This window comes from Chelon labrosus (genome assembly GCF_963514085.1).
Source record: "Chelon labrosus genome assembly, chromosome: 20".
Lineage (NCBI taxonomy): Eukaryota > Metazoa > Chordata > Actinopteri > Mugiliformes > Mugilidae > Chelon > Chelon labrosus.
The window spans coordinates 9,568,103-9,595,630 of NC_140353.1; the positions used below are offsets into that span (position 1 = coordinate 9,568,103).

Here is a 27,528-nt window from a genome sequence, read left to right on the forward strand (position 1 = left end):
CGGATTAAAACTAGTAGAATACAGAACCTGATGTTTTTACTTTCAGAAAACACAGCAGTGGTAAATATCTGTCAAATTTAGACGAACTTCAGCAGGCACTGAAAGGAGCCACATATTTACGAGTGGTTCTCTAACACATTTCCTTCAATACGCAGCCTTGGCTTGGCAGCTACTCCTAATGTATACAAGACTGTTGCCTTCTGGCCTTTTAACCATTAGGATCTGTTCAGAGGCCTTGACCAGGTCTAAGACAACAGGCTGAAAATAAGCAGCCCTCCCCAAAATAAAACAAAAAATAAAACCCTAGACATTTCTGAACATCCACAAAATTTCTCTGTAAACAACTTGTCAATCATTTCCATTAAAAATGTTTTTGTCGTTTTTGTTTTATGAGCGCTTGTTTCGAGGCTCCTCCGACTGTATGCTTTATTTGACAGTTCCAATCATGCAACGCCGCATCCTTCAGCTGTATCTGTGGCAAAGGGTGTGTTCCCTGTGTAGTTTTCCCACAGCAGCGTAATCTATGGAGGAAACGGTAGCGTTTTTTAATGAGAAGCCGTGGTCTCCTCTTCTCCGTGGCAGCTCTTGTCTGTCTGGAGCACGGCGCAGCACTGCACTGCACAGCACAGCACAGCATGCTCCACTGAAATGTGGTCTGTCTATGTGGGATTGCAGGGGCCCTCTTTGAAGTGCAGAGCTGCGGCTGTTTCCTTTGTGTGTAACAACCCTAAAAATCAAACCTAAAACCAAAACACCCATAAGAATACCTGAAAGGGGTACAATATAAAGAGCCATATGTATATGATGCTTTACACGTCTCCCCTTTGTTTCATCCCCTCCCCTCTGCCATAATTATGCATGTCTTCTGTGAAGAGCTGCACCGCGTCTGGAGAGCCCCTTGAATGGAAACCGTGAGGTACAGAGAGGCACATTAAAATCCTCTAACGCTCTCAAACGAACAACCTAGGGACAAAACATGAATTCCATGCGGTTCCTCTCCTTGTAGTGGCGCGGCTCAGACAAGCTCACATTTAGCACTGGCTGCCATCTCAGACAGTGGGTCCAGTGGGATGTGTAGCTATGTATTTATCAGAGGATGAACTTCCCCTTTTAATGTGGCAGCCCCCCCCTCCCCACCTCCCTCCACCCCCTATTATCTCCTCCTTTCCCTTTTCTTTCCTCTCCTTCCCTCCCTCCTACTCCTCTCATACTGTAGTTGAAGGTGAAGCGCCAGAGTTCAGAGAGCAACCGTCGCCTGAGTCGCACGGAGCGCCGCTCTTTGGGAGGGTTTTGTCCCTGTGTAGACGCTCTGGCACACTTACACACTTACAATGTAGGATGCTTTAATATAGAGTTTATGTTATCGTGGCCTACATAACATCTGTGTTTGGTAACTCGGCTACAAAAAATAAATAAAAATCATACTACTAACTTAATAATTATCTAGTATTTTTCCTTTCAAAGAACATTTTCTTGCATGAAGATAGAAGATTTTTTTAAATCACTACATAAATTACATTTTATTGATGTGGCACAATTCACTGAGTAGAAGTGATTCAAAGTGCAAGAATAATAGTAAAAGGTATATAAGGTTTGAACATTATTTGCAAAACCTGTGCATTTATTAAAAGCTAAGTTAAGAGATGCATTTTTAAAAGGACAGTACTGAGGGTTCCCACTTGATGTCTGGCTGCTCCACAGTTAGTGGCGTAGATGGATGTTGAAATGCTGCATCTCCTATATTTTTATGTATATGTTGTTAAAGCTGGGTATTTCAAGACCTAAGAGATTGTACATGAATATACCGATTTAAACATTTGGTTGAGTAGTTCTGGGTGTATGTAATTTAAAGTTTTGCTACATGGAGCCAGTGTAATAAAGTCTCTCTTCATTTTTGGGTTAAAATGTTAGCAGCATAGCTCTGAATCAAACAGTTAAATTATGTCGTAAAATTACTTTATTTATTGACTTGTTTTCTTGCATTATGAGGAGTTTGTTCCAACACAATCACAGTAAAACCAACTTTTATTTTGAGATTAGCCGAACTTCTTAAATTGGACCTGCGCCAGTGTTTCACTGTGTCAGACCGATGTGATTCCCCTTGCGTCCGCTCTGCACTCAAATATCTTTCATATTAAACAGTACACTCTGCATTAGTGTTGTTAAATAGGCTTTAACCCGCTTTGTCAACATTTCCTCCCACATAATGGAAGTAAATAACATATGGCTCTAATACTCCGTACACTAATCTGGGTGCCTAATTTTTAACTGACGGCTCATGAGCAGTTATCGCTCAGTGTGATCTAAGTTTTCGGCTGTGCCCAAAATCACTCCCGACTTTCTCTATGGAGGGCTACATTTAACGTGCGCCATTTTATTTGACTGCCTGAATCCCGAGTGCAAACATTTAAAACAACAGTGCCCACCAAAATACACAGTGAAGCACAAGAATTTGTGGCTATGGCACGGCAATCCCCACAATGCAAAGTTCTGTCATTCCATATTAAACTACTTGTGCAACTCTAAAACTCACAGTGATGTTTCAAAATGACATATTTGAAATGATGAAATTAATTTACTTACTCTTCTAAGTAAACTACTGAGTGACTGTGAAGGGATTTTGGACACATCCATTGCTTTGATGACCCCGTAATCAGATCAAATCAACCCGTCAAATCAGCTCTATATCAAAAAACTATATAATAAAAATTATACATCATTTTAATTATGGAATATTAACAGGAATTTTAAAGTATGATAAAATCCTATTGGTTTCTGGAAAAAAAAAAAAAGATCATGAAATCTAATCTCAATTGCGCTCTCTAGTGGACAGTTTGAATCACTGCCTTTAATCCAAGAAAGAATCTAGTTCATATTTATTATTAAAACCTTTTATCCTTCAGAATACACAGTTTTGGTTATCCAAGAGAAATTCAAGAATCATGTGGATATTGTTGTCTATATATGAACTTAATGAAGCAAGATGCGGGGTGAAAAAAGGCAAAAAAATCCATTCGTTTGGACTTAATACTCCAGAAATAAGAATTTACACCGAATCTTTTTGTTGAAAGAGCGTGAAGCCTCTCCACGTAATGGCATCTGCCCATTTTCTTCCTTTGGCGTTTTCCTGTGGTGGTTCCTATAAAGTAGTGCAGTAGTAAAGCAATATTCAAGGCCTCAAGATTGTTTCAAATAAATTACAGTATGTGCTGGAAAAGACCCAGCATAAACAATATGATACAGATGGGACGCAACAACGAAAGAAAAGAAAAAAAGCACCAAACTTGTTTTAAAAGTTTAAAAACTGAACAAAAATAACTGCTAAACAGCCGACCTATGAGCGTCCATCAGCCTCAGAGTCTCGATGCCCCCTAAACAAAACAATATTTAGGCCTATACGAATCCAAATCTTTTGGTAAACAAATACTTGTCCATTCAAACAAGCTGTCAGAACTGTGACGCCGAACATGCTTCCGCCCTTCCGTTGTATATTTGCATATCTTTTCGGCAACCAAATGTTCCACAATCATTTAACTGATATCACGAGAAATCCTACTTCAGAAGCTGGAAGAGGTTAAGAATTAATTCCTCCTCGTAGATATATATATTTTTTTTTTTATGTGTTTGTTTATCAGTCTTGAACAACAATAAAGCAGACAAAACTAAACCTGTGCAGATTTATGCGCTACAGTCCACTAGTTGCCACTTGCTAGATCAATATTTGTACTTTCTCAGTTAGGGCAACTGTTGTCATGCAGCGGCCATTTTTTTTTTCTTTTTCTTCGTATCAGTTAAATACACAACCCGCTACCAGCCTCATGTTCTGATAGGAATTGAGTGTGGCTACTTCAGGCTATTTAAAAGCAACGACTTTTGATTTTAAGCGCAGTGGCGTTGGTAATCTGCAATGAATTCAAACATTTCAAATTCATCCCTTGTACTAAATAATTGCTACTACTTTGATTCTGGTTGAACTATATTAACAGGCACAGGAAGTATAATCTATTACAGTAAAACACTATGGTTGAATGGGTGTCGCATGATCGCCCCAACGGACAAACTGCCCCGCTTGTACGGGGTCGAACGGCCTGCAAAATTTTGTCTTTAAAGGCCCTTCGGACACACGTTTTTAATCATTGCCATGGAGGAACACGTGCAGGAAAGTGCGTGACGTCGCAAAATATCTACGTGCTGGAAAAAAAATTAATAGCACAAGTAGCCTCAGCCTAACCAGTTCAAGAAAAGTGACAGGAAACTGAGACGGATGTCAATCAGATACAGTTTGTACACACCCACGCATCACAAAATAAGGAAAAACAACAGATCAGTCTCAGTCAGCAAGCAAATTAAGTAATAATAATGTAAATGATCTTTTGGAGTAGCAACAGCATGAGAAAAATAGGTATGTATCTTGTCAATGTGGCTGTATTCAACAGAGTTATGATAGAAGGCGGGGAGCCAGGTGGGAATCTGAACTGCGAACAGGGCGATTCGTGTAGCTCAGGGGCTGCGTTTTCTGGTACGGACTTTGTGGCTTTGACGGCACTTAGCGTAAATTAAAGGAGAGGGAAAACCAAAAAATATATAATATAGCATCTTTAATATGCAATGTAAGTGTGGCATTGTGCGTTTGTCGCTCTGTTCAGTGAGAGTGCAGTGTATTGTTCTGTAACGTACCACACAAGTGAAGAGAAAGCATCTGAACAAACAATGCATTATTAGTCAGCAAAATCTAAGAAGCAAACAGTGCTCCTTTATTGCGGCGCGTACAGCCGGCTCGGATGAGAAAGTACCGCTACTTTCTGCACAGTGACGGCCTCCTTAACCTCCAGCTCGAGCAAAGACCAAAGGAAAAGCTGAGAGTAAAACAGAATGATGCTGATGTGGAACGACTCAAACATCAAAAGCACAGATAACAGTCCACGGGCCTGCCTGCATCTCCTCTATAAATAGTTCACCTGGTTACATTTTTCTCTCCATCTTTATTCTTCAACACCAGGTTTATCAGGTTCAAAGGGATGCACCGAGGCTCACTCATTAAGCTATCAAAGTGTGCTTGGAACCAACATGGAAATACACGAGAAGTTGGGATGCTCTTTGGGATAATCTTGATGCCACATATTGATGCAGCGGACACATGTTTTGCCAAGAAGATGCCACAAACTGACAGACTTGAAGGTGGAATTATAGCTCCTGTGTATGTGTGGTTGCTCACGCTGTCTACTGTAAACATCTGGGACACACACTGCTGTGTTTCTATCTAAGGGGGGTGTGTTAAATGACAGTGACACTCATCCCTTCATGGCGACAGGATGAAGATATTACGATGATCAAAGCACGGGTGGCACGCCTTGAGGAGACAGACGTGCGTTTTACGTGCTAGGGTGTGGGCTTAGTATCTATGAAACAATTCAAACAAAGTTGGTCTTGCCATTTAGAAGCATGTGTCTGTCTCTGATAAAGTCATCTCTCCGTTGAGAGCTCTTCACTGGGCTTGCAACCAAAATGAAGGACTTAATATATTCACCGATCAGGAGAAGTAAATAACATTGACCATCTTGTGACAATTCAATGTTCTGCTGGGAAACTTTTGGACCTGGCATTCATTCGTGTGGATGTTACGTACCCACAGTTTATGCTTCTACGTTAAGTTTACGCAGACGCCTACGCAGACCCTAACGTTGTAGCTGATGTGCACCTCTCCAGAAATGTAACTAGGCGCTGCAGCGACGCAGAACGCAAGAGCTGCGATTGGTCCGTTTGGTAGCAGCGTGTTTCCGATTTAGTATTTCTGGCTGCTTCTCCATCTCAATCGAATTGACTGTTTTGGATCAATAAAGAATCACTAAGGTTAACTGAGGAGGTTTGGAGATACAGACATTTGTATGACTCGTGTTCGGCGAAATTCCTGGCGAATGTTTCAGACGCCATTGTTGAAAGTGAAGCAAGAAGTAGAAACAAAAATGAACCCGACTGGCAAAAAAGACACAGCGCCGTCTAGTGTTTAAGGTGGCGTTGAGACAGAGCGAGCCAGACTGACGAGGAACAAGCATAAATGGCTCGCACCAGCGTAGGCTACGTGCGTAGGTCCTTGCTTTTAGATCCCGCAGTACTATAAAAGCGCATTCAGACATGTACTACCCACCTAGACCTGACCAGGCACCCCGACCCCATAGCAAAAAAACAGCACAAGGTGTTGACCTGGCCTCCAAATTCACTAGATCCCAAACTGATCAAGTATCTGTGAGATGATCCACAGAGGCCCCTCCCCTCAACCCATAGGACCCAAAGGCCCCCACTAACAACATCCTGTTGCCAGACACCACAGGACACCCTCAGAAGGCCCATGTCCATTCTCTGATGAGTCACAACTGTTTTGGAGGCACAAGGAGACCTACACAATATTAGGAAGGTGGTCATAATGTTATGTCTGATCGGTATATAGATTACTAAGCCATAAATAATTTTGCTTAAGCCAATCTTATCTGGTTTTATGTTGCTTGACTTGTCCTCTGGTTGAGCTGAGATGTGGCATTAAAATTGATGTAGTAGGATTTAGCGGCATCTAGCGATGAGATTGCAGACCAACTGAATACCCTCACCTCCCCCTCTCCTTCCAAGTGTGTAGGAGAATCTATGGAGGCCAATGAAAGCCCAAAAAAAGGACTGAGTGGAAGAAGACCAACTCCTTGGTTTGTTGTAAATATTAAGGGCTTGTTTATCAGTTAAATGAAAACACAAGTTACATAAAATAAAAATAGTAAAAAAACATTCAAAACTACTAGTTATTCACTTTACAATATGTAAACCTGCCCGAAAAAGGCTGTAAATCCAGACTTAATACTCTATCACACACACACACATTAGCAGCAGGGTGTTGCTGTCATTGTATTTCATTTTCTTTTCCTTGTTGTTGTTGTTTTAAATCATTATAAATGAGCCCTGTTTTTTTTGCATTTTCGCTTCTTGTAAAAACATGAAAAATATTTTATATACACACATATTAATTAATTATATGAAAAGCTAACAAACTATGTGCTAGATGCACAGTTTTGAAGTTTTGACGTAAACCGGTTGACGCTTGCTGAGGAGTTGTGTTCAACATAAACACATTGAAGGATGCTGAGATAATCAGGGTTTACTAATAAAAGCCTGACGTCTGTTGTCTTTACCAAACTAAATATAGAATAGACAGTTTAAAAATGACAAAGGCACCACGGCGGGTGCAGACGAACAACACGACAAAAGCCAAGTTTCACAACACAATACAACAAACAACACCGATCTTGAACACCACTCGAGCTAACTTACCTCTGTCCGGCGTGTTCTCCTGCTAACTAGCATCCTCCTCTTCTTTACGGAATAAGATCCAGCTTCTTAAGTTTGTAAACTTATTCTTTTTTGAAAATGTCTTTAACATGACACATTTTTCAGCTAGGTTCTCCATCTTTTCCTCGCAGGTGTCCCTCCACGGACTGGACCCTTGGAAAGCGAGGTTAGCTTGCGGCAGGTGTGTTTGATTTGTTTGATTTGTTTCACCTGTTTTCACTTGTTGCTTTTACTGGTGTAAACTTTAACCGCGATCTTAAACTATCTCTATAACGTGTTTAATATAAATAAGTATGGTACAAACAGTGTCTATTGCAGGGACCGCTATTTTGGAAGACGCAGCCGTGACGCAGACTCACCTGCTTACCAAAAACTAGCAAGGTCACGTGATGCGGAATTATGTAGGCCGAAGGCTACACATATTCAAACATATTCAAATCATTTCGCCATTTTATAAAAAGTGCTATTTGCTGGAAGTGGCAGTTTTTAAAAGTTTACACCGTCATGTAATATACACCCATAATCAATAAGTCAATTAAATGTAGGTGTAGAAATGCTAGTGGCTCATTAGCATGGCTTAGGGGCGTAATTCTTAGTTTACTTTTGTTAATGGTGTCTCACAAACCATCTTAGAGATGCATTACCGCCACCAACTGGTCTGGAGTGTGAAGGAATTACATTAAACAGGAAACAAACAAAAAACTAAGAAAATAAACGAACAAATTAACAAAACAAAATAAGAAAAAGAACAGAGCTGTTATGAATTCAATTCAGTTCAGTTCAATTCAATTTTATTTACATAGCATCAATAACAATACAAATTGTCTCAAGACGCTTTACAAAATCCGGCCTGAAACCCCCAAAACAAAATAAGAAAAACAACAGAGCTATTATAAATATTGTCAGTCTCACCCGTGTTTCCTGATCAAGTTAAAATGCATGCCCTTGAGAGAGTACTATAGCAAAACAAAGCGTTTTAAACGCACACAAATAAAGGTTGTTCAAAATGTCATTAAAATTTTCAAATGGGAGCTATTTACCTCGGCAGGAAATGCACATCTGGATTGAGGGTGGCTGCATTCCATTTAGAAAAAGGCCCCGCTATGATGTGCATGCTGCTTGACTGTCACAGCCGTCACTGACCTTAGCGGTTTCACATGTGCTTTTCCTTCTGTGTCCAAAATGTCTGCTGTGAAAAAGGTCTGTCCTCGTTGAACTTAATAAACGCAGGACCAACTTTCACAGAGGAAAGCAGATATTGATCCAGCAAAGCTTACTTATTTACTGCATTCTCACGTGATTGCCATCCAGTTTAATACCTAAGCTTTGTCTAAAACACATATTGATGCAGTAGAAAACCTTCACTGCATGCATTCATACACCATTGCATTAATTAAATTGAGCTGGCTAGAAATTTCTTAAATAACAGAAAGGTGGAACATGGCAGTTGTGATAAAGATAAAGAGCCTTTATTTGTCATTATATTATACAAGTATCATATAACGAGATTGCATGGTCAGACATGGAGGGTTGGTCCTGAGCGCCGCCACTGTGGGCCAACCTGACCAGTGCCTAACACCTAGCATGTTTTGATGATGGGAGGAAACCGGAGTGCCCGGAGAAAACCCACGCAGACACGGGGAGAACATGCATACTCCACACAGAAAGGCCTCCGCCCCGGGGATTCTAACCAGCGACCTTCTTGCTGTGAGGCACCAACGCTACTCACTGTACCACGTGGTACATCATTAAACATATTACTTAACATTGAACAAACCAAATTAATGTCATGAAACTTAATATCTTTGTGTTTAATAATCATAACCCTATCAAATATTTTATTATTATTATTTTTTATCTATGTGGTTCTTTAAAACTGAGCCATAAAATAAAGGAAAATTACACTTTCATAGGGCCCAAGAAGATATCTTTGTATTTCAGGATGTTACAATCATAACAAAAGCAGGTAATCAGCAAATATAGCTGAAATGTGGAAGTGTAGAATAAACTAAAGAATGAATGCTCAGCAAAATAGTTTCCGATTGTTATTAAATTGTTAATGACATAACGAAACCTCTCATGTTTGGTCGTTTAATCCACATATTCACGGGTGTGGGTGCTCAGTTTTATGAATGTTTTTTTTGTTTCAAACAGAAAGCAGAAGACTTACTGAATGTTTTATGTGTAAATTAATTGGCAATCGGCCATCTTGTGGTGAAACTGTACTACCCTGAAGATATGTAAAGGCAAACTCATCTCTCTTTTATTTAAAAAAATATGTGCGTATGATCAGCCACTAGAGGGCGCTAATGACGAGTATATTTACTGATTTTATTTCTTTTTCATATGTGCGTTGTTTTTGCAGAAAGATAAGAGTTGATGTTTAAACTTTTACTCTGCTTTGGATTCATGTTGTCACACTTGTCCTCACCTTTGGTTAGAGTGAATATGAGTGTTTCAAATTTTGCACTTCATATGTAGAATAATCTGATGAACCTAGTTATATCAGAGTTGTACAGTCTATGTCCTCATTTGATCACCCCTATTTGGATTCTTAACTCAGCCTCCTTTAAGTCCAGCCTTAAAAATTAATATTAATGGCTTCAATATTGAGTTTTGATGCACATACCAAACAACCTTTGCAATAACATCTGTAGCCACTTGGTGGCAGCACAGGCCAAAAAAAAGAACTGACAAGGACGAGATTCAAATTTCACCTAGCAACACGGTTGCTGCTTCTTCATTCACACACCTACACGGTGACACACGTGATCTCCTTCCACTTTCACATGTGCAAACAATCCATCCCAATTGCATGGACGCAAGGTAGATCAGGTAGTGCTACATATGAATATATATGATCACAACAAAAACCCTTATTCATCTGCAAAACATTTCTATGTATGTGTTGTATGTATCAGGAGAACACTGAACATGCCCACACATGCTACACACATGCTACACACAATACATACAAGCAGAGAAAGCATGAGGGTTAAGAAGAAGTCGTATCCATGTAACACCAGGGCCTTGTCAAGCCACTTTTATTATGAACGGAACAGCCTTTAATAGTAGAATTGCTCTTGCCACTTTCACCTGTTCATATCCCACTTTCCTCCATTCACACTCAACCATGTCCCTTCTTTTTTTTTTCTCACACGAACCCTGACTATTTGCCCAATTCGAAAAAAGAATTTCAGAAATACTGGTGCTGTGTATGAAATTAAAAAGAAAAAATGCGACGCAGAAATCAATCGGCTCTGCAAGTCTCAAGACTGTCATGGAAGAAATTGGCTCTGAATGACAGCACTATGTGGACTGTCTTTGTTTTTTTTTTTCCTCTCTCATTTATTTATTTATTATTTAAAGTTCCTCTTTTTAAGAAAGACAGAAACAAACAAGCGATGGCATATTCAGAGCGCACCACAGCTGTTTTCCTCTGTGTAAAATCATACCAGGGGACTTTTTGAAATGATGTGATTACTTTTGTGGTTTTATCTTTCCCTATAGTGGCTGGACTTACAGAAAACAAAGTGTCTGTGGTTTCTGATCATGTTTACGGTAATAGATAACAGTTCTGTTCAGTTGTACTCATTTCCTAGACAATGCCACCAAAGCATCTTTTCACTGACTTTGGACTTTACCACTGTAGTCAGATTTGTCAAGGCCCTGTGAGAAACCATGACCGCTGTAGGAAACAGACTAATTAGTCTCGATCAATTGCAAGTCTTCCAGTCTGCTGGCGGGTGACAGACATATAAACCATAAAGGCCGACTTCCCCCATACTTCCTAAGCTCTTTAATTAACTCTTTGATCTGAGTGCTACGTAGTGGGTTCAGGCCAGAGGCAGCTTCGAGGGCCAAGGAGAGGATGGATAGGATTTCATATACAGCACACACTGCAGCAAGAGGAGAGGGAAATGCTGACCTACTCCTATTTGGACCAAAATGAAAGTTTAGATGCTTGCTTACGTTCATTCTTGTTTGGTTTCGTGTCAATCCAGGAGAATTTGTAGCCGTTTATACTGTTTAATATGGTGTACGGACACGACATGTGATGGAAAAGTTAGTTTCTACAGCCAAATCTGTATTGCGGCTTAATCTCACAACTAAACTTCTGTGCTAGATGACTAGGTAATTCAGATCTTGTGTGTTCGGGACTCCACCTTCAGTGGTGCGTATTGGGGTTTAGGGGGGGGTGGGGGGGGTTGAAGGGAAGGGGCAGCAGATCTGGCAAGTTTCAAAAGGAGCAGCAAGCTCGCTTTGTTGGTTGGAATTTGCAGCGCCATGGAACGACTTAATAACAATGCGTGAAGCAATGAAAATTACACAGCTCCCGCTCGAAAGGAAAAATTAATTGCTCTCAGGTTGCACTCTGGAGAAGTTTGTTCATTCAAGCATTTGCGTGCGCACACTCACACACGCATACACAGTCACTAGGCAAGCAGGACCGCACATTTACACCACACTCGTAGGTGCACGTGGAACCTTGGCTGTGAGCAAAACCAGGCCTTAGGACTGGATGTGCATCCATGTGTGTTTGCGTGTTCGTGTGTGGGGGGGCGTGTGTGTGTGTGTGGGGTGAACCTGCAACTCTCCTGTGCTGTGCAGTGAAGAGAAGAATTAGGGCCTGGGCCACATTCCAGCCCTGCCTCCCTGGGCGAGAGACAGTTTTCAGCATTCCTCTGCCTGCCTATCAGGCCAGGTGCATTCCAGAACACACACATGCACACACACAAACGCATATATACACACACACACGCTCACATTTAGACAAACGCTGCGCAGTTCAACAACACACATTTGTGCTCCATCACAAATGCAGCCTGTGTAGGCATGCACACGTGTGCACTCAAGCACTTACAGGTGATAATAGAGTAAAGCTATGTGTATATTTGGACTTAAAAAAAAAAAAGAAGCTGCATAACAGTATGACATGTCATGCTGCTCTCTCTCTCTCTGTGTGTGTGTGTGTGTGTGTGTGTGTACAGTAGATACAAGTGCTGCCTTGTTCACATGAATAAATGTTGGCTTTAACCGAGATGTTGTGCACCGCATTATGTAAAAGCATCCTCTCTGCCTCTTTAATTCTTGTGTGATTCAATCATTTTTTTTAATGCATGGATTTTTTTTTTCCTCTTTGGAGGAGGCTGAGCTATTTAAAGAGCACTGTGAATGTACAGCCAGCCTCTTTTTGAAGTTCATATGGTGCTGCGATGCACTGTGAGTCACTCATGACAGTGCAGACGGGGGTGGAGTGTGTGTGTGTATATATGTGTGTGTGTGTGTGTGTTTCTGTGATGCGTGTGTATGTGTCCCCATCCGGGTCTTTCTTTTTTATTTATCAGATATTTGCTTTGGTTCTGTTCTCTTTCGTCTTGACGAGAATAAAATAGGAAGAAAAAATACCAGGTTGTCTTTAAGCGAACAATCACAGCACAGAATGTGAGAAGGATCCACCCTTTCCCAAGAGTTGGGGAGAAGTTAAGGAAGTTAAAAATGGTGGACAAATGGCGAGATGGGCGGGCTGGATGAGAGGTAATGGAAGCTTGTGCTGACGATCAACCTGCGCAAAGTGGGTTTCGTCTACGGGCTTGGTCAAATGTAAAGACACAACCCCAGAACAAAAGCTCCATTCAGTGTTAACGGGCCGCTTGCCTTCTACAATATTCCTCCATCAGACAGAGAAAACGGTTGTTGGTTACAAGCTATTTGACTGGCAAGAGGCTCCAATGCTTGACAAGCTCTGAATCAGACCATTACTCTTTGTCATTCCTCCCTCACCGTTACGCTTACTTCCCCTATTCTTGCATTCCCCGTCGCTATCCTTATCCTTTTTCTCCTTCCTCGTCTCTCATCCTTCACCTCCCTCTCTTTCTTCCCCTTTACATCCCAGTTCATGTCTGCTGGTTGCGAGCCAATTCCCGCCCTTCTCCCACTCACCCCCAACCTCCCCTACTCAGCCCACTTCTCATCCATTTCCATGTGGCGACTTTTCATCAGTGAAGTGCCTCCCTGGCCCCGGCTACCCTCACCCCACCTACTCCCACTGCCACTCTCTGAATGGATGCAGCATTAAGGAGAGAGACAGAGAGAAAAAAGAGAGAGAGAGAGAGAGAGGGCTGAGACCGTCCTTCCGTCTTCCTTCCAGCGCCACCCCTTTGGCTGTCGCAGAAGTGGTATGTTCCACAGCGAGGACTGCAGAAGTTGAGAGAGCACATTGTTTGTAATCTGGCATTGCAGGGGTCACTTCCTGACTCGTGTGTCCGCTCCCCGAGCCCCGCGCCGATCCCCCCCCCCCACCTCCTCCTCCCAGTGTGTCCATCCGTTGGCCAAGCGGCCCAGGGCTTTTGAACAAACCCTGTTCTTCCCCTTTTGTGTAGGAATGCTCCAACATCTGAAAACAATCAAATAATCTGGGCACAATACGTCTCTTTATGGAGGGGTGCTGGTGGTTCCCAGATGAGCGGGAGGATTAAGTGGAGGAGGCCATTGGGGAGAGAAAGAGAGGGATGGGGATGGGGGCTACACAGCTGAGGAGGGGTGGGAGTCTGGGTGGAAGTTATTGTTACAAGAGTTTCAAAGTGAAATGTGTGGATTTTTTTTTTTTTTTTTTGAGTGAAGGGATGTTTTGGGAAGATGAGCACATTTCCACTGATCCCCTATGATTTGAACGGAATAGAAACATTAGCGTGAAAATTATTTTATATTTTTTAACATATTTAAAGTATAAGCCTAGGAAATGTACAACATTTTAGGAAATTAGCTTCTTTGCAGCCAGTTAGCTTTACTTAGCACAAAGACTGCTATGGGGTTCTTTTTTTTTGTGGCTAGACTGTGTTACTGCATCTTCCATGTAAAAGCTCCTTCCCACAATGTGAAGTATTGGTTATGAAACAAAGTGCATTTCAAACCCCACAAAGTGACTCTTTTATTATCTGAATTTGATTAATTTGGGCTCATAACATTTGGAGCTTGAGGAGCGTTCACTTTATTTCATTAGTTGATCGAACAGCGAACCTAATAGCCAGTTTATACTTCTGCGTTAAGTTGATACAGAGGCTATGGCAACAACACAGTCCCTACGCAGACGCTAGCACATTAGCTAACGCGCACCCCTCCAGAAATGTGACTATGCGCCGTGGGGATGCGTCCACGCGACTGCAAGAGCTGTGACTGGTCCGCTTGGTAGTAACGTATTTACGCTTTAGCTTCTTCTCCATCTTTGCAGCTTAATTTTTGTTTCTACTTCCTGCTTCGCTTTCCATTTCCTCCTTCACTTTCAACAAAGGCGACTAAACGAGTTATACAAGTGTTTGTTTATCCGAACCTCCTCAGTTAACCTTTCCTCGATGTGTTCCATCTTTGTTGATCCAAAACAATCAATTCAAAAATGGCCAAGATGGAGAAGCAGCCCGAAACACTAAAGCCGAATCATGCTAGTACCGAATGTGCTAATCATAGCTCTCGTGGTCTTCGTTGCCGCAGCGCATAGTTACATTTCTGGGGAGGTGCTCATCAGTGTGTCGAAATGTCACAGAATCCTAAACCGCCTAAGCTAGGCTAACTAGCGGCTGATGCTAGCTTTGTGTCAGTCTTCTCATCAAAATCAACTTCCTCCTTTGTGTATAAGATATGATAACACAATATGTCTTTCTTGCCCTCTTTCCTCTCTTTATCTTCTTCACATAAATGCACTTCCACATGCAGGCACGTGCCCACATGCGACAAACTTCTTCTTCTTAATTCTTCTCCCGTCTCTCATGCTGCTCCTTCTCATCCCCATGAGAATGGTAAATAGTCATCTGTAACTTCCCCTCCAACATATTCATTAATCCCTTCTATCCTGTGGGCCTGGATGATGATTACAGGGAAGCCAACTGAAGCCGCCCAAATAAACACCCCTCAGGCAGTAACAAAGGCCTGTCCACCTCACCCTAAACACAGCTTCCCCAGCTAGATCAGGTTTCAATCAAGCCCACGCACAACATACAAACAATAGGAAGTAACAGAGTCTCAAGCACTGAGAGAGCTAACTGTGGCTGAAACCAATTTAGTTTCCCATTTTTGTATCGAGACTTTCACGAGTGGTTCAAATTTACTGTAAAGCAGATCTTAATTGAGCACACTTTTGATGGCCTCAAACCTAATCTGTAACATGTAAGTGGATGTTCAGCAGACAGCATGAAACCAACTCTTTCTCTTGGTTTCTGTTTTTAAGCATAAGCATATCATATGACTTACTATGACACACACTGTGTTTTTTTTGTTTTGTTTTTGAACGTTCGCATATTTCAAATTCTGGCCATTTACAGAACATAGACAATTCTAGAGATGAGTTTCTCTCAAGGGCTTCACAGTCATAATGACCTTCCATCTGAACCAACATCCTTGTGCACTGTCACAAGACGAGCTCTTTAAGCTTGACACACTTTACTCATCTGCTTCCTCTTGAAAGAGAGCTAGATCTGTTTCGAGACTTTCCCAAAATAAACGTCTGTAGAAAGAAAACACCCCAATGAGACGGCGCTTAAACGACGCTGGACGTTTTAAAAGCGGGATTCTGAGGGGAATTAAGCAATATTAAAACATTAGCTTTTTTCGTTTACACTGGTCATGTGCACACACTCAGTCAGAAAGTGAGAGAACTCGTTCACAGCACATCAAACATGCCTGCAGGCCCGCACACTTCCTTCCCTTCTAGCCACTACACCTTTTCTACTCACCACCCTGCAATTAGCTAGCCTAAAAGTTGCAGGCTTCCGAGGCCAGGCCCACACTAATCATAGGTATGCATTGTTGTGTTCAGCTGCCAGGCCTTTAAAAAAATCAGCTCCTCTTGTTTAAACCACACCTCTTGTCCCAGATCGGCAAGAGTCCACCGTCCGATGGGCCTCGTAGATAAACTTCAGAGGAGTTTTTCTCCAAACTCTACAGGTGTTTTTTTTTTAAAAAAAAGAAAGGAACAGAAACAAAAAAAAATCAGCACAAACAAAATGTGCAGCTTTGGGTTCAACAAATACAAGGGAAGATGAGTCTCGGATGAGGCTGTTTACCAAGAGCTGTCGTTTTTCGTTCATTCTTGCTCCACGCCCCGGGGTCTCTGCAGACTGTATGGTGGCGACTACACAGGCACTGAATATCCTTTTCCGTAGCTACTGTACAAAGAGAGGCCTTCACTTCTCCTCTCTTGTGACCAGAGGCTGCCTATACTGCTGGGAGCTGGTGATCACATCACCTGTGTTTTGAGGCCGTCATCTGATTCTAGTCACCATGGACTCAAAACTGGGAATGAATCTACCGAGACCCAGTGTCCACTCTTAACGCCATACTTAAAAATGTATTAATAGTATAGCATTGTAGAACAATACGTCAGCTTTTATTTTTGAGAATGATGAACACAGTATTTGGATGCCAAGTAGTGGCTTATACTCATTTATCCTATTTTGTATGACCCGTGGACTGTGTTGTATTTCTGAAGAGATCATTGCTGCTGTTTTTCATTTTTTTAAACACAATAATGCAGCTGAATTTTCCTGTCGGTCTCAAGTCCTCCATTTTTTAACCTTCTGACACAATACGGGGTATGGACGGTGGAAGATTAAAGTTATTTTTTGGTGATCTGACAAACAGACTGCAAACAGATGACGCTCAGCCTTTCCTCTGTGCTCACGTCACACGTGTTTGCCATTTACGCGACGCTTTAACTGACCATTTCCAACGCAATTTCCCGCAGTTTACAACAGGATATTTACGTTTAAAAGGAATATGTTTCATTAAATGCGGCGACTTACCCAAAGACGTTTTTGCTTCCATATACAGTAAAAGGTTCATGCTCTCTCACGTAGCAATCTGGTTTATGTCTGAGTGGACGTTTTATGAAATAAATCACGAACCTCTGTGAGATTTGCAGATGGTTTTACTATCTGACTGTACCTCGAACAAAAAGAGGCAAGGAGAAATGTGTCTCGGTTTTTATGTCAAGAGCTTTGTTTGTTTTTGTGCGTCATCACTACAAATGATGATTTCTCAATTTGGAAACTATCTCTTATCGTGTGTTAGCAGTTTGGCAGGTTTGCCTGTGGAGTTTTAGTCAGTCACTTACAATGATTTAATAATCAGAATCTGTCCACATAGATAGAAATGAATCGGGTGGCATGTGTCAATGTTACAAGTAAGATTTGATTTAGACCTTTTTAGTAGGTCTCAGGTTTATAAATGGGATTTAAAAAATCGAATAAAAGTGTCAGCTAAAAGATAAATACTTTTTCAAAACGAAGAGACAATAAAACACATCACACCAGACTATGATCTCCAAATCATTTTAAGCCATCCTCTTGAAAATCAAGTAAACTTGTGCTCTGCTGAGGGAGAAACACATCCTTTATTCTGCGGTTGCTTCTTGGCAATACAGGAATTTTTAGCTTGTTTACTGCCTCAAAGAAAACCTTGATGACTCTCGTTGCACTTGGGGAGTCAAGTCAAGGGATGCCTCTGTTAGCAAGACATCCTGTTGCCTTGTTAAAGTACACTACATTGTGTGGTGTTCAGTGTGACAAAAAACAAAACAAAAAGAAAAACACAGGAAATGCTCACATTTGTGAGATGAGAAAGCAGGCTGACTTCCTGAACTTTAAATACTCTAAGGATAAAGGCATGCTCGTGGGAAAATTTGTGTGCTTTCTTCTTGGTTGGAAAGAAGGGGGATTTCATTGATTCCTGTAAGCGCGATCACAACAGCGGTAACGTAATTCTAAAAAGGAAGAAGTGAAAACACATTTAGTAAATGCCAGAGACAACCATTTGTCATCTGATAAGCTAATCTGAGCCTTTATTAGAAACAGCTAAAACAAAGTTATGATACAGCTCACTTTTGGTCTCCGGCAGGCAATCGTCAGCGTTACACACACACACACACACACACACATCAGACAGAAAATCTAACCAAACACCCAAAGCTCGTCTACAATATGTGTCAAGGCTGCACATGTGAGGGCCGCGCATGCATGGGTTGTCAATGTACAGTGACACAGAGGGGCGTTTTATACGGCTGCAACATAAGGCTGTGGCACAAGCTGTATGAAAGCCAGAGAAATACAAAGAAACTTCTCACACAACATGCTGTCACTATGACAACCAGGCAGAATCATTTAGCCTGATCTCTTGCCTTTCCACACAGCACAGAAATCCAATAGCATTTAAGTCTTACGCAACCAGGCAATGGATTCGCTCTGCGAGGCTTTTAACACATTTGCAAAATAAGATTCATAGACGGATTTTTTATTTATTTTTTATTCATTTTTTTCTGGTAACTTCTTACGTCTTTTTTATTTGGGAAGGTTGCTGGAGCTGACTGGAAAGAGTTTGTTGTGTAAGGTGGGGGCAGCTTTAACTACACGAGCACAGCTATTTGCATTTTTATTTTAATCCCCTCATCAGTTTAATTTTCTTTTTGTGTTGCCTGGAGGGTAATCTCACGCCTCATTTTTTATTTACAGTTACAGGCTATTGCATTACTGAAACAATACCACGCTGCCATCCTCCCAAGCTGGCCCTGAGAAATATATTTTTCACATAACATCCTCGTTTTCTGAATGAGCCATTCACTTGTACACGTTGGCATGCAACTATACCTTTATAATACCTTCATATACTGATTCATGGATAAGAAATAAGAGGCGGTCTGACATAGAAATGCAATCTTTATATTCATCAGCCACTTAAATAGAGAAGGGGGTCTGATGTAATTTCCACGTGCCGCAGCAGTCTTGGTTGTGTGTACATTTGCGGCACTTCCCCGCAATTTTGCATTAAGGTTTCCTTTTTAACCCTCTGCGACAGAGCTACTTAATGAAAGAAAACAACTGAATTTGTTAATGGCCGAGTGTGTGAGTGTGACAGCCCAAGTCCTCCCTCCAGATTATTTTCTACTTTGCGTGCTATCACACAGACGCTTCCCTTTAGTATCAATGCGTGATTGAAGGGGAAACTTCTTTTGGGAAGTGCGGGGACTTATTTTGGGTCAACTTTGGAAAGAAACGCTCCCAGTCCGCTGCACACGCCTACAAGTGGACGTATTTTAGTACAATATACGCAAGTCTTCAAGCGGACACGGCAAATTCAACGCCGTGCGGGTGTATTTTACCGCAAGAGTGTCATGTTTTTACTACGTCGCGGAAGGATCTACTTTCTCAAGCGAGGGTCGGCACATCCGCCCAGTTTTCCGATGTTTCATTCCCCCCCGAGTTGAAAATGGAGTTCGATTAAAGCAGATGTCCACCAACTTCTCAAGGAGATCTCAGCTCTAGACGTTTTCTCTTTGCGCGTCGGTGTTAGCGTTTCAAACAGCCGAAACCCCTTCCTTTTTGGCTTTGGATGCCTTTACTGCAAATTACTCGGACACGTTGACGGAGCAACGCTGCACAGCGCTTTTTCAAGTGTTGTCCTGGACCTGAAGTTGGCGAATGGATGCTCGACAGCCAGCCATAAATAACCTGCCAAACCTTACAGCCTACAGCGATTTCTACATTTTTTGAGGATCTATAAGCATCTCTGCAAGCGAGGGATCCGCGTTCGTTGAAGAGGATGGTGCCGATGGCCCATTTGTTGTGGTCGGATTTTACTTCCAGGGAGGATAAAATGAATCAACGGTTGTCATTCCTCCTCGCGATTTAACGTTAGTCCCAGCCAGCCAAGCTAACGTTGAGCTAGCTTCCCTTGGTCTTCACAGGGACCCCTTTACCCAGGCATGCCCCCCTGCACACCGCTCGCTTACTATCCAAAATAGTGGGGGTAATTTCTGCATGTGAAGGAAAATGGTGATATTTGTGGTATTTTATCCCGCCGTCACTGCGTCGTCGATGCTATTGCTAGGATTTGGATCCCCGTGAGGAAAAAAATGAGTGAAGATTCAACAAATCCAAACAACGAGTGAGTAATGTTTATGTGTTTTTTTGGGGTTTTTTTTTAATACACCATTTACTCACACACACACACACATATCCAGTTTAATAACGGGTGCTTGTATGTCGGGTACAGACGTTAACACACTGCCCACAGCTCCCGATGACATTTCTAACCGTGCAATGCTGGTATTTCATCATCTCGCGAATATCAACAATACTTTTTTTTGTTTGTTTGTTTTTAATGTGTTTCTGGGCCGATACACGGATATACATTATGATTAAAGGTTAAAAAGGAAACGTGACTAATAAGATATGTTACAAAAAAAAATGATCTAAATCCTACTATTTTTGTTCCTTTCATGAAGCTAACTAATGTAAATGCTGTGAGAAATCATATTAGGCCACAGTATTGTAAGTGTACTAACGTTTGTCTATATATATATATCATTGAATTTCGTGTATTATTATTATTATAGCTGTATAGATAGCCACTCATAAGACAGTTGATGAGGGGTCAATCCAAATACAGAGACGGCAGTAATCCGGTTTTAATGTAAATATATTTATATTTATATTTATATGCGTTCCTGTTCAGTACATCAAGATCCGATATAGCGTTATATTGACAGCCTGGATCCGTGTGTACGAGCCGTCCGCCATGATTTCGGGACATAACCATCGATTAAAATCGTCAACATCAGCTTCGTGTATTCCACTCCTGCCTTTCTTTAATGAAACCTCTTCGTGCTTATTGCGGCATTGAAAAGCCCGAAGATGCCATTTTTTTTTTTTTTTCTCAATCGCACTCATTTACATATCACAATCCCCATTCATAAAAAAAACGCCTAAAAAACGGCGTCTCCTTCGCGCCCGGAACAGCAAAACGCACGGGGATCGATTGCGACGTGTGCATGTTGTGTTTTCGTGCACGTCGCGTCCGTTTCGACTCGCGTTTTGGTATTGTTTTAATGGGCTGATCCCCTTGTGTGCGCTTGTTGACAGTCAGTGAGAAATATCTGCTTCGGGAGGTGCTGCGGTCACATGATCCCCTCCATTCATAAAGTACCTGCCTGCCCATTCACAGCACTGTACACTGTTTCGCATTGCACCGACGATCGGCACAATGGTCACATTTTCCGTGTTTTCCCGCACAGCACGTCGCGTATAAGCACCGGTTCTTGCTGGATAGTCGTTTATTTCATACGAGCGTGCCGTTTAACCGACGTTTCTTCACCGTGTCAGAGGATTTTCTTTGATAATGTATTTGTCACAGAGGAAGTCATATGCCCTTTTTCAGCCATTTACAGTGTCATGGTTCAGTCTCTAAATCACACCCATGTTTTTTTCCCCATTGCATCTATATCGCCTGTGTGAGGTTGATTGATTTAATGCATGGGGGTTTTTGTCCTTGAACTACACTTCTAGTTTTTTTTTTATGTAACATATGTCATGGAGTTCTTTTCCCTCACATTGAGCCACACCAAATAGCTCACAATCACACATATATTGTTTTAGGGGGATCCACCCTAGCTTATTTGTGCAGTTAGCCTCAGTTTAGCTTTAAATTGTGCAATAGCATGTCCCGATTCGAGCCGGAAGGATAACACCTCTGAACTGAGCGGTCGTCAGGACACATTTTCCCAATCGAATCGAAAGGAATTGCAGTAAAATCGGAAGTATGCCTAAATTCACTGTGGCTCCTCGAGGCCCGGAAGGCTCCACTTTGGCAATACCTTGCCACAGGCTACATGTCACCGGTGGGGTGGCGCGTGAGCTACAGTATATCCTGGGTTTGTTCCACGCTGCGTGATGGCAAGCGGCTAAGATGGCGAAGTGATCCAAACATCGTTGCTATGATTCCACCACCTTTCCGGCTGTTGTATGATTCATAGTAGTCGAGCGAACCGAATACCGAGCGCTGCCTGAGCTGGAGAGAGTCTCTTTAATGTGTTATTTAACATGGCACAGCTAAAAAAAAAAAAAAAGATATTTATGTATTCTTTTTTTTTTTTTTACATCCGTTTTGTCACCCTGACATTTTCCTCTTTTCTATTCATAACATGAATTTGTGTCTGATGAGTCACTTGCTAAATTAAGAAAAAAAACCTTTTCTACAAAATGTAGATATTGTGCGTGTGAGTCCTGGTTATCTAGCCATGTACAAATGTAATTAAGGAAAGCTGTGTGTATGTGTGTGTGTGTTCTCCTGTAGCCCGCTTTTAAAGATTCAATTTGAAAATCTCCCAAAAAAAGAAAAGACAATGTGTGTGAAGAGATAGCTCCGAGGTGGTTTAGTCTGAATGATAGGTGGTAAGCCAAACTGGTGTACACACACACAGTACGCCCTCTCCTAAGAACATGTTACTTGGCCTTGGTGCAGAGATGTTCACGAAGCTGTAATGACAAGAACGCACGTTAAGGCCTCGTGAGATTTTTGGTCTGCGTCTCGTCTGGGGTGTGTTGTTGGGGTGAGCGTGGTGTGACGTGAGGCTAATGTGCATTTTGTAGACAAGGGCTATGGTCATGCTGGGTGAAATGGAACATTTATGTGCGAGCGGTCTCCCTGAATGTCACGTTTCGTCTAAAATATTTATCTCAACCGAGGCCGCAGCCTGTTGAGGTGTACTACACCCAAGTTCTTTGTCTCCGCGCTTTACATGCACATTTATATACATGGGAGTGGTGTATTTTAACACCTTAAATGTCCTGCCTTGCTGTTCTGAATGACAGGCTACCGCTAAAATTGCTTTTTTTTTTGTTGTTTCCAAGCCGCAACTAAAACAAAATGACAAATACAGATCAGTCTTTGTCCTCAGTCATTTCGGAAACATCAGTGCAGTCGGTCTTGGCCTAAATACTGATTTTACTGAAATTATTCAAGCCCTTATCAATTTTTGTCAGTGAAGGTCAGTTGCCTCTGTACTTCACTGAACATGTATAGGGTTTTGTTGTAGATTCCTGTAGTGCTGTGGTATTGTCTGTTGCCAGTCAGGTGATCCCCAGCGATTCCTCCTCCTGTGTCCTCTTCCTATCTGTGTGATTGATTTGACAGCTCAGCGTTTTATCTGCCAAATGTGGGTGTTGTGATCTTATCACCTGTGGGCTGTTTTGCACTCCCATTCCTGTTGCAGAGCTTTTCCAAACACATTCCTCCCAAACAACCCCCATCATGTCCCGAAGCGACAAAGGGAGACAGCTACTTCAGCTGTTAGGGCTAGAGCTTTATGGCCTGGGTAATTGCCTATATCCTGTGGCCCTTATGTTAAGCTAAATAATTTCCTGGACCTTTTTATAGGTAGTATTATTTGGGGTTACTGCCAGTTGTTGGGTGTGACCTCCACGAACCCTGAGCTTTACTAGCTCGCCTAGTCTAAGCTAAAGACACATCTTACCTTTGACAAAGTCTGCTGACCTGAACACATCTTGGGTTTTGCTTCTGTATTCTTTTGGGGAAGTGTTGGTTATGACTGTGGTGGTTTACAGGCCCTAATGAAATGTGTTACTTGCAAATGTACATCAGCTCATGTTGGTGGCTGCTAGGCATCTTCTCATGTTTTGTTCTAAGATAAGTCTAAGATATATTGTGAAATTGATCGTGTCTTTCCAATGTCTTTATCTTACTTCACCTCATTTACTTAGAGTGAAATGTTATGTTCTAAAAGTTGCTTTGTGTGTGTGTGTGTGTGTGTGTACGGAATATTTATATCCAAGGTTTCTTACTTTACGAGGAGTTGTTGTATGTTTCGTTAATGCAAACGATTCACTGTATAATCACAGGGCTCGGGGCTGTCTGTCACCAAGACAAGCTAGCAAACTGAACAGGCCTTGTATAGTGGTGGACTGTTCCATTCCCATGGCCAGATTTGGGCCTGGATTCTGTGTATTTTAAACCCAAGCCACTTCCCTCTTATGATTCTCATTTCCTCTTCAAGTATTTTAAGAGCACGCATAAAATGGCGTAAATGTCAGTAGTGTATTTAGAGCACATTTCAACCCAATTTTTGTATTTTGAACACAAAGACCTGGTGCGGACCTTTGCTGTGTACGTAGACAGATTTTTTTTATGTGCGCGCGTGTGTCCACAACAGCATTCACATAGCAGGGCTTGTCTTTTTTTTTTTTCTTTGTCATGGATTGCCTCTGATGTTCACAGACCATATCTTAATGCCCCTAAGAAGGGCTTTTAGCACTAAGTGTCTGAATTGTGGATATTGTTTTCAGTTGTGCTGCATGCGGGAGCATGAAGGCTGGGCCTTGTTGTGAGCTCTTTGCTGCAGCTGGGCTAAGATGGTTCTTTCCTGTGAGGCCACAGACATAAAAGGGCACAGATGTAAATCCTAAACCTTGTGTCTTTGATTGAGTTTCCAAACGCTTTGAAAACAGGAAGGGGTTTCTGTGTGTGCGTCTGTGTGTGCGCGCACACACTTGAGTGTTTATTTCTCTGGAAGCATTTGGCATGTGTATGTCTTTCTGGAAGAGATAGGGCCGGATCCTAGATGAGTGAATTTAGGCAAGCGTAACATTATATTATAAAATAAATGACTTAACGACTCAAGTTTTCAAATAAGATTAAAGTTAGAGGCTTGTTAGGACCTATATTTACACTTTTGATCACATTTTGTCGTGTCTAGTGGCTATATTTAGAACTTGGAACAAACTTTTATTGGTTGGTTAAAAGAGTTTGAGTCTTCAAATTCCTTGAGACAGAGGTTCAGTTGAGAGATACTCGAATTGGAATTTAATTGATTTTCAAGATGGTCTGATAGTTTGGTTTCTGACATTCATGGTGAAGATAATGTCATAGTACACTCAACAACTGGGCATGTTGCAATAGTTTACAACTTGTCATAGCAGTCTCTCTTAACATCCATGGGCCGTCATCTTGGTTTGGTGGTTTATCTTTCCCAAGTTGCTCCTGAGATGTATCGACGGTTTCTCCCACAGCTTGGCGGCTGCCTTTTTCCCTCAGCTTCCTGTTTCCCCCCCCCCGTCTCAGAGTAGCTATGACGAATAGACGCTTGGTCCCTGGGGACCACTCTTACATCAAAGCAGACCAGAAACGTCGCAGCAGTCGAAATTTGTGGTTCCTCTTTTTTGTGTGTGTGTGTGTGTGTGTGTGTGTGTGATGGTAAATGCAAGGTTTTAATTTTCCAAATGCTTGCGGTTCAAATTAAGATCATCTCAATATGTGGCTTTGATTGATGTTTGAGAATAGTTTTTTGGCATTTGATACACATATGGGACTCTTTTGATTTATAGTGCCACAGCACAGCGGCACCTAAAACATTGCTCTTGGGGTTGCAGGCCCAATCCAGTAATAGAGGGGTTGGTTTGAAGATCAGTGTCAGAAACGTTGCCTAAGTGAGCAGCTCTGACATTCATCTACTGGTTAGGTCTATCTTTTTGATTTAGGCTACACGTTAATTTGACCCATTAACTGTCTGTGTGACAGAAACTACCAGAAGTGGCTATGATCCTTTAATTTGTTGTCATAATGGGTAGTATTTCTATAAGAGGATGGTGGTACGTTACAAGATTTGCAGTGTGGTGCAGCAGCAGAGTAGGCTTGTTCTTTTTTTTTTTTTTTTTTTTTCCTGAGTCAGTTGGTAGCTAAGCTGAATGTTCTTGTGAGGGAGATGACTCACCAGCAGCCTGAGGTGTTGAGAGGAGATGGGGCAAATTTCTCTTTCACTTCTCTTTCTATAGCCGGCGTATTAGTTTTCACTGCAGCGCATTTAAGCAGGCTTGTGATTCCGGCTTGGCGTTTTCTCTGGCCATTGTTGCGTTTTTATAGTATTTCTGTTTTACTAATGGCCACCAGACAGCCCCCTTTTTATAAGTATTTTGCTCTGACCTTATGTCATAATTTGCACTGCATCCATGTCAGGCCGTGTTTGGTGTTTGTTTTGGGTATGTCTGAGCCCTCGAGTTTGCCTCCGGTTATTTAAGGGATTTGAACCGTGGCTAATTGGCCAGCTAGTTTGCACCGTTCAGATTAGATGCACTGCTGGAATCGACGGCCGAGTCCCAGATTGCATGTTATTTATTTCTTCAATGAGGCATGATCACTGTGAAAGAACTTGCACTGCTTTATTCTCTCATAGCTTCAGCTCTGACCTACAATTAATTAGATTACTTTTTTGTTTTAAAGGAAAATATTTGGATTGATAACTTTTTTTTTTGGGAAATTCATGAATTGTACATGTGTAAACAAGCTTCAGAGACATTTAAATCTTTGTAAATGCGTCTACAATTAATAGATCAAGACTTAAGTCAGACTAAGGCTCTTAAAAAATGTAAAAATATCACACATTATTTATGGTAACAGCTGTTGAGGATGGACGTACATTTTAGAAAGGAAAGCAAATGAGTCACTCCCAGAGTAGCTTTTCACGCCATCTTCCATGTCCCACCCACTTTCCTAGTGATTGCTTTCCCTTCGGAGGATAATCTATTGAATCGGATTGGGATAAGTAGCTTGTGTTTATTTTCCCAATGATATTTTAATGATTTTTCCCCCCTCTCAAAAGTCCTACAAGCCAAAGTGGCCTAGTGGAGCTTGACTGAGCTTGACAGCCTTCCTCCGGTTTTGATACAGGGGAGAGATGGGGAGGAAAAGGGGCGATGGAAAAAAAAAAAAAAGAAGTGGTGGTGGTGGGGGTCTTTTCTCCTCTTTTCTGATGCTAATGAAAGGAGGAATGGTTTTCCAGCTTTTAGCTTGCAGAGTGTGTCTCTCCTGCAGCATGCTCCGCTGCCTGGACATTGTGGGAGGACAAAACTCCAGGCCCGGGATCCAATAACGTGAAATTTCAGCAGAGAAGCGGCCATTGTGTAGAGAGAGGCAGCCGGGGAGGGGTTGGGTAGAAGGGGGAGACAGAGTGGAGGAAAGGGAGGGTGACTTGGCGAGCACCCAGGGCTCAGGCCACATCCTTTCTCTTTCCCATCTCCTCCTGCTCTCCTTCTCTTCCTTCTCCTCTCCTTCTTCTCCCCCTTCTGTGTTTCTTTCAGTAACCCCCTTATACCGCTGCCCTCCTCTTCTGCACTCGTCTTTGGGGTGGGAAGCCCAAGGCTTAGACAGGAGCAAAGCATGATGGCATGCTGGAGCCCAGCGAGCCATGGGCCGGAGCAGCAGACAAACGGCCACTTTGTCCACTTAGGAAATGGTTGTCCCAGGATCCCCCTTCTCCACCATACACTGGAGCGGTCGGCCTCGAGGCCCACGCCTGCTTGGTCTGCACATGCTCCACATCACGCTTTTACACTTTCTTCTGTAGATTCGTACACATCTGTAAAT

At 42.0% G+C, this 27,528-nt stretch overlaps 1 protein-coding gene across 1 annotated transcript in view; it reads left to right on the forward strand.

Annotated features, from left to right (window-relative positions):
• The first annotated feature begins 19,319 nt into the window (after window positions 1-19,319).
• spred1 (sprouty related EVH1 domain containing 1) overlaps window positions 19,320-27,528 on the forward strand; it is a 31,987-nt gene continuing 23,778 nt past the window's right edge. The window contains exon 1 of the mRNA XM_084568879.1: window positions 19,320-20,259. Within this exon, the coding sequence (XP_084425005.1) occupies window positions 20,228-20,259 (32 nt within the window). The 5' untranslated portion in view covers window positions 19,320-20,227. The remainder of the gene's footprint in view (window positions 20,260-27,528) is intronic.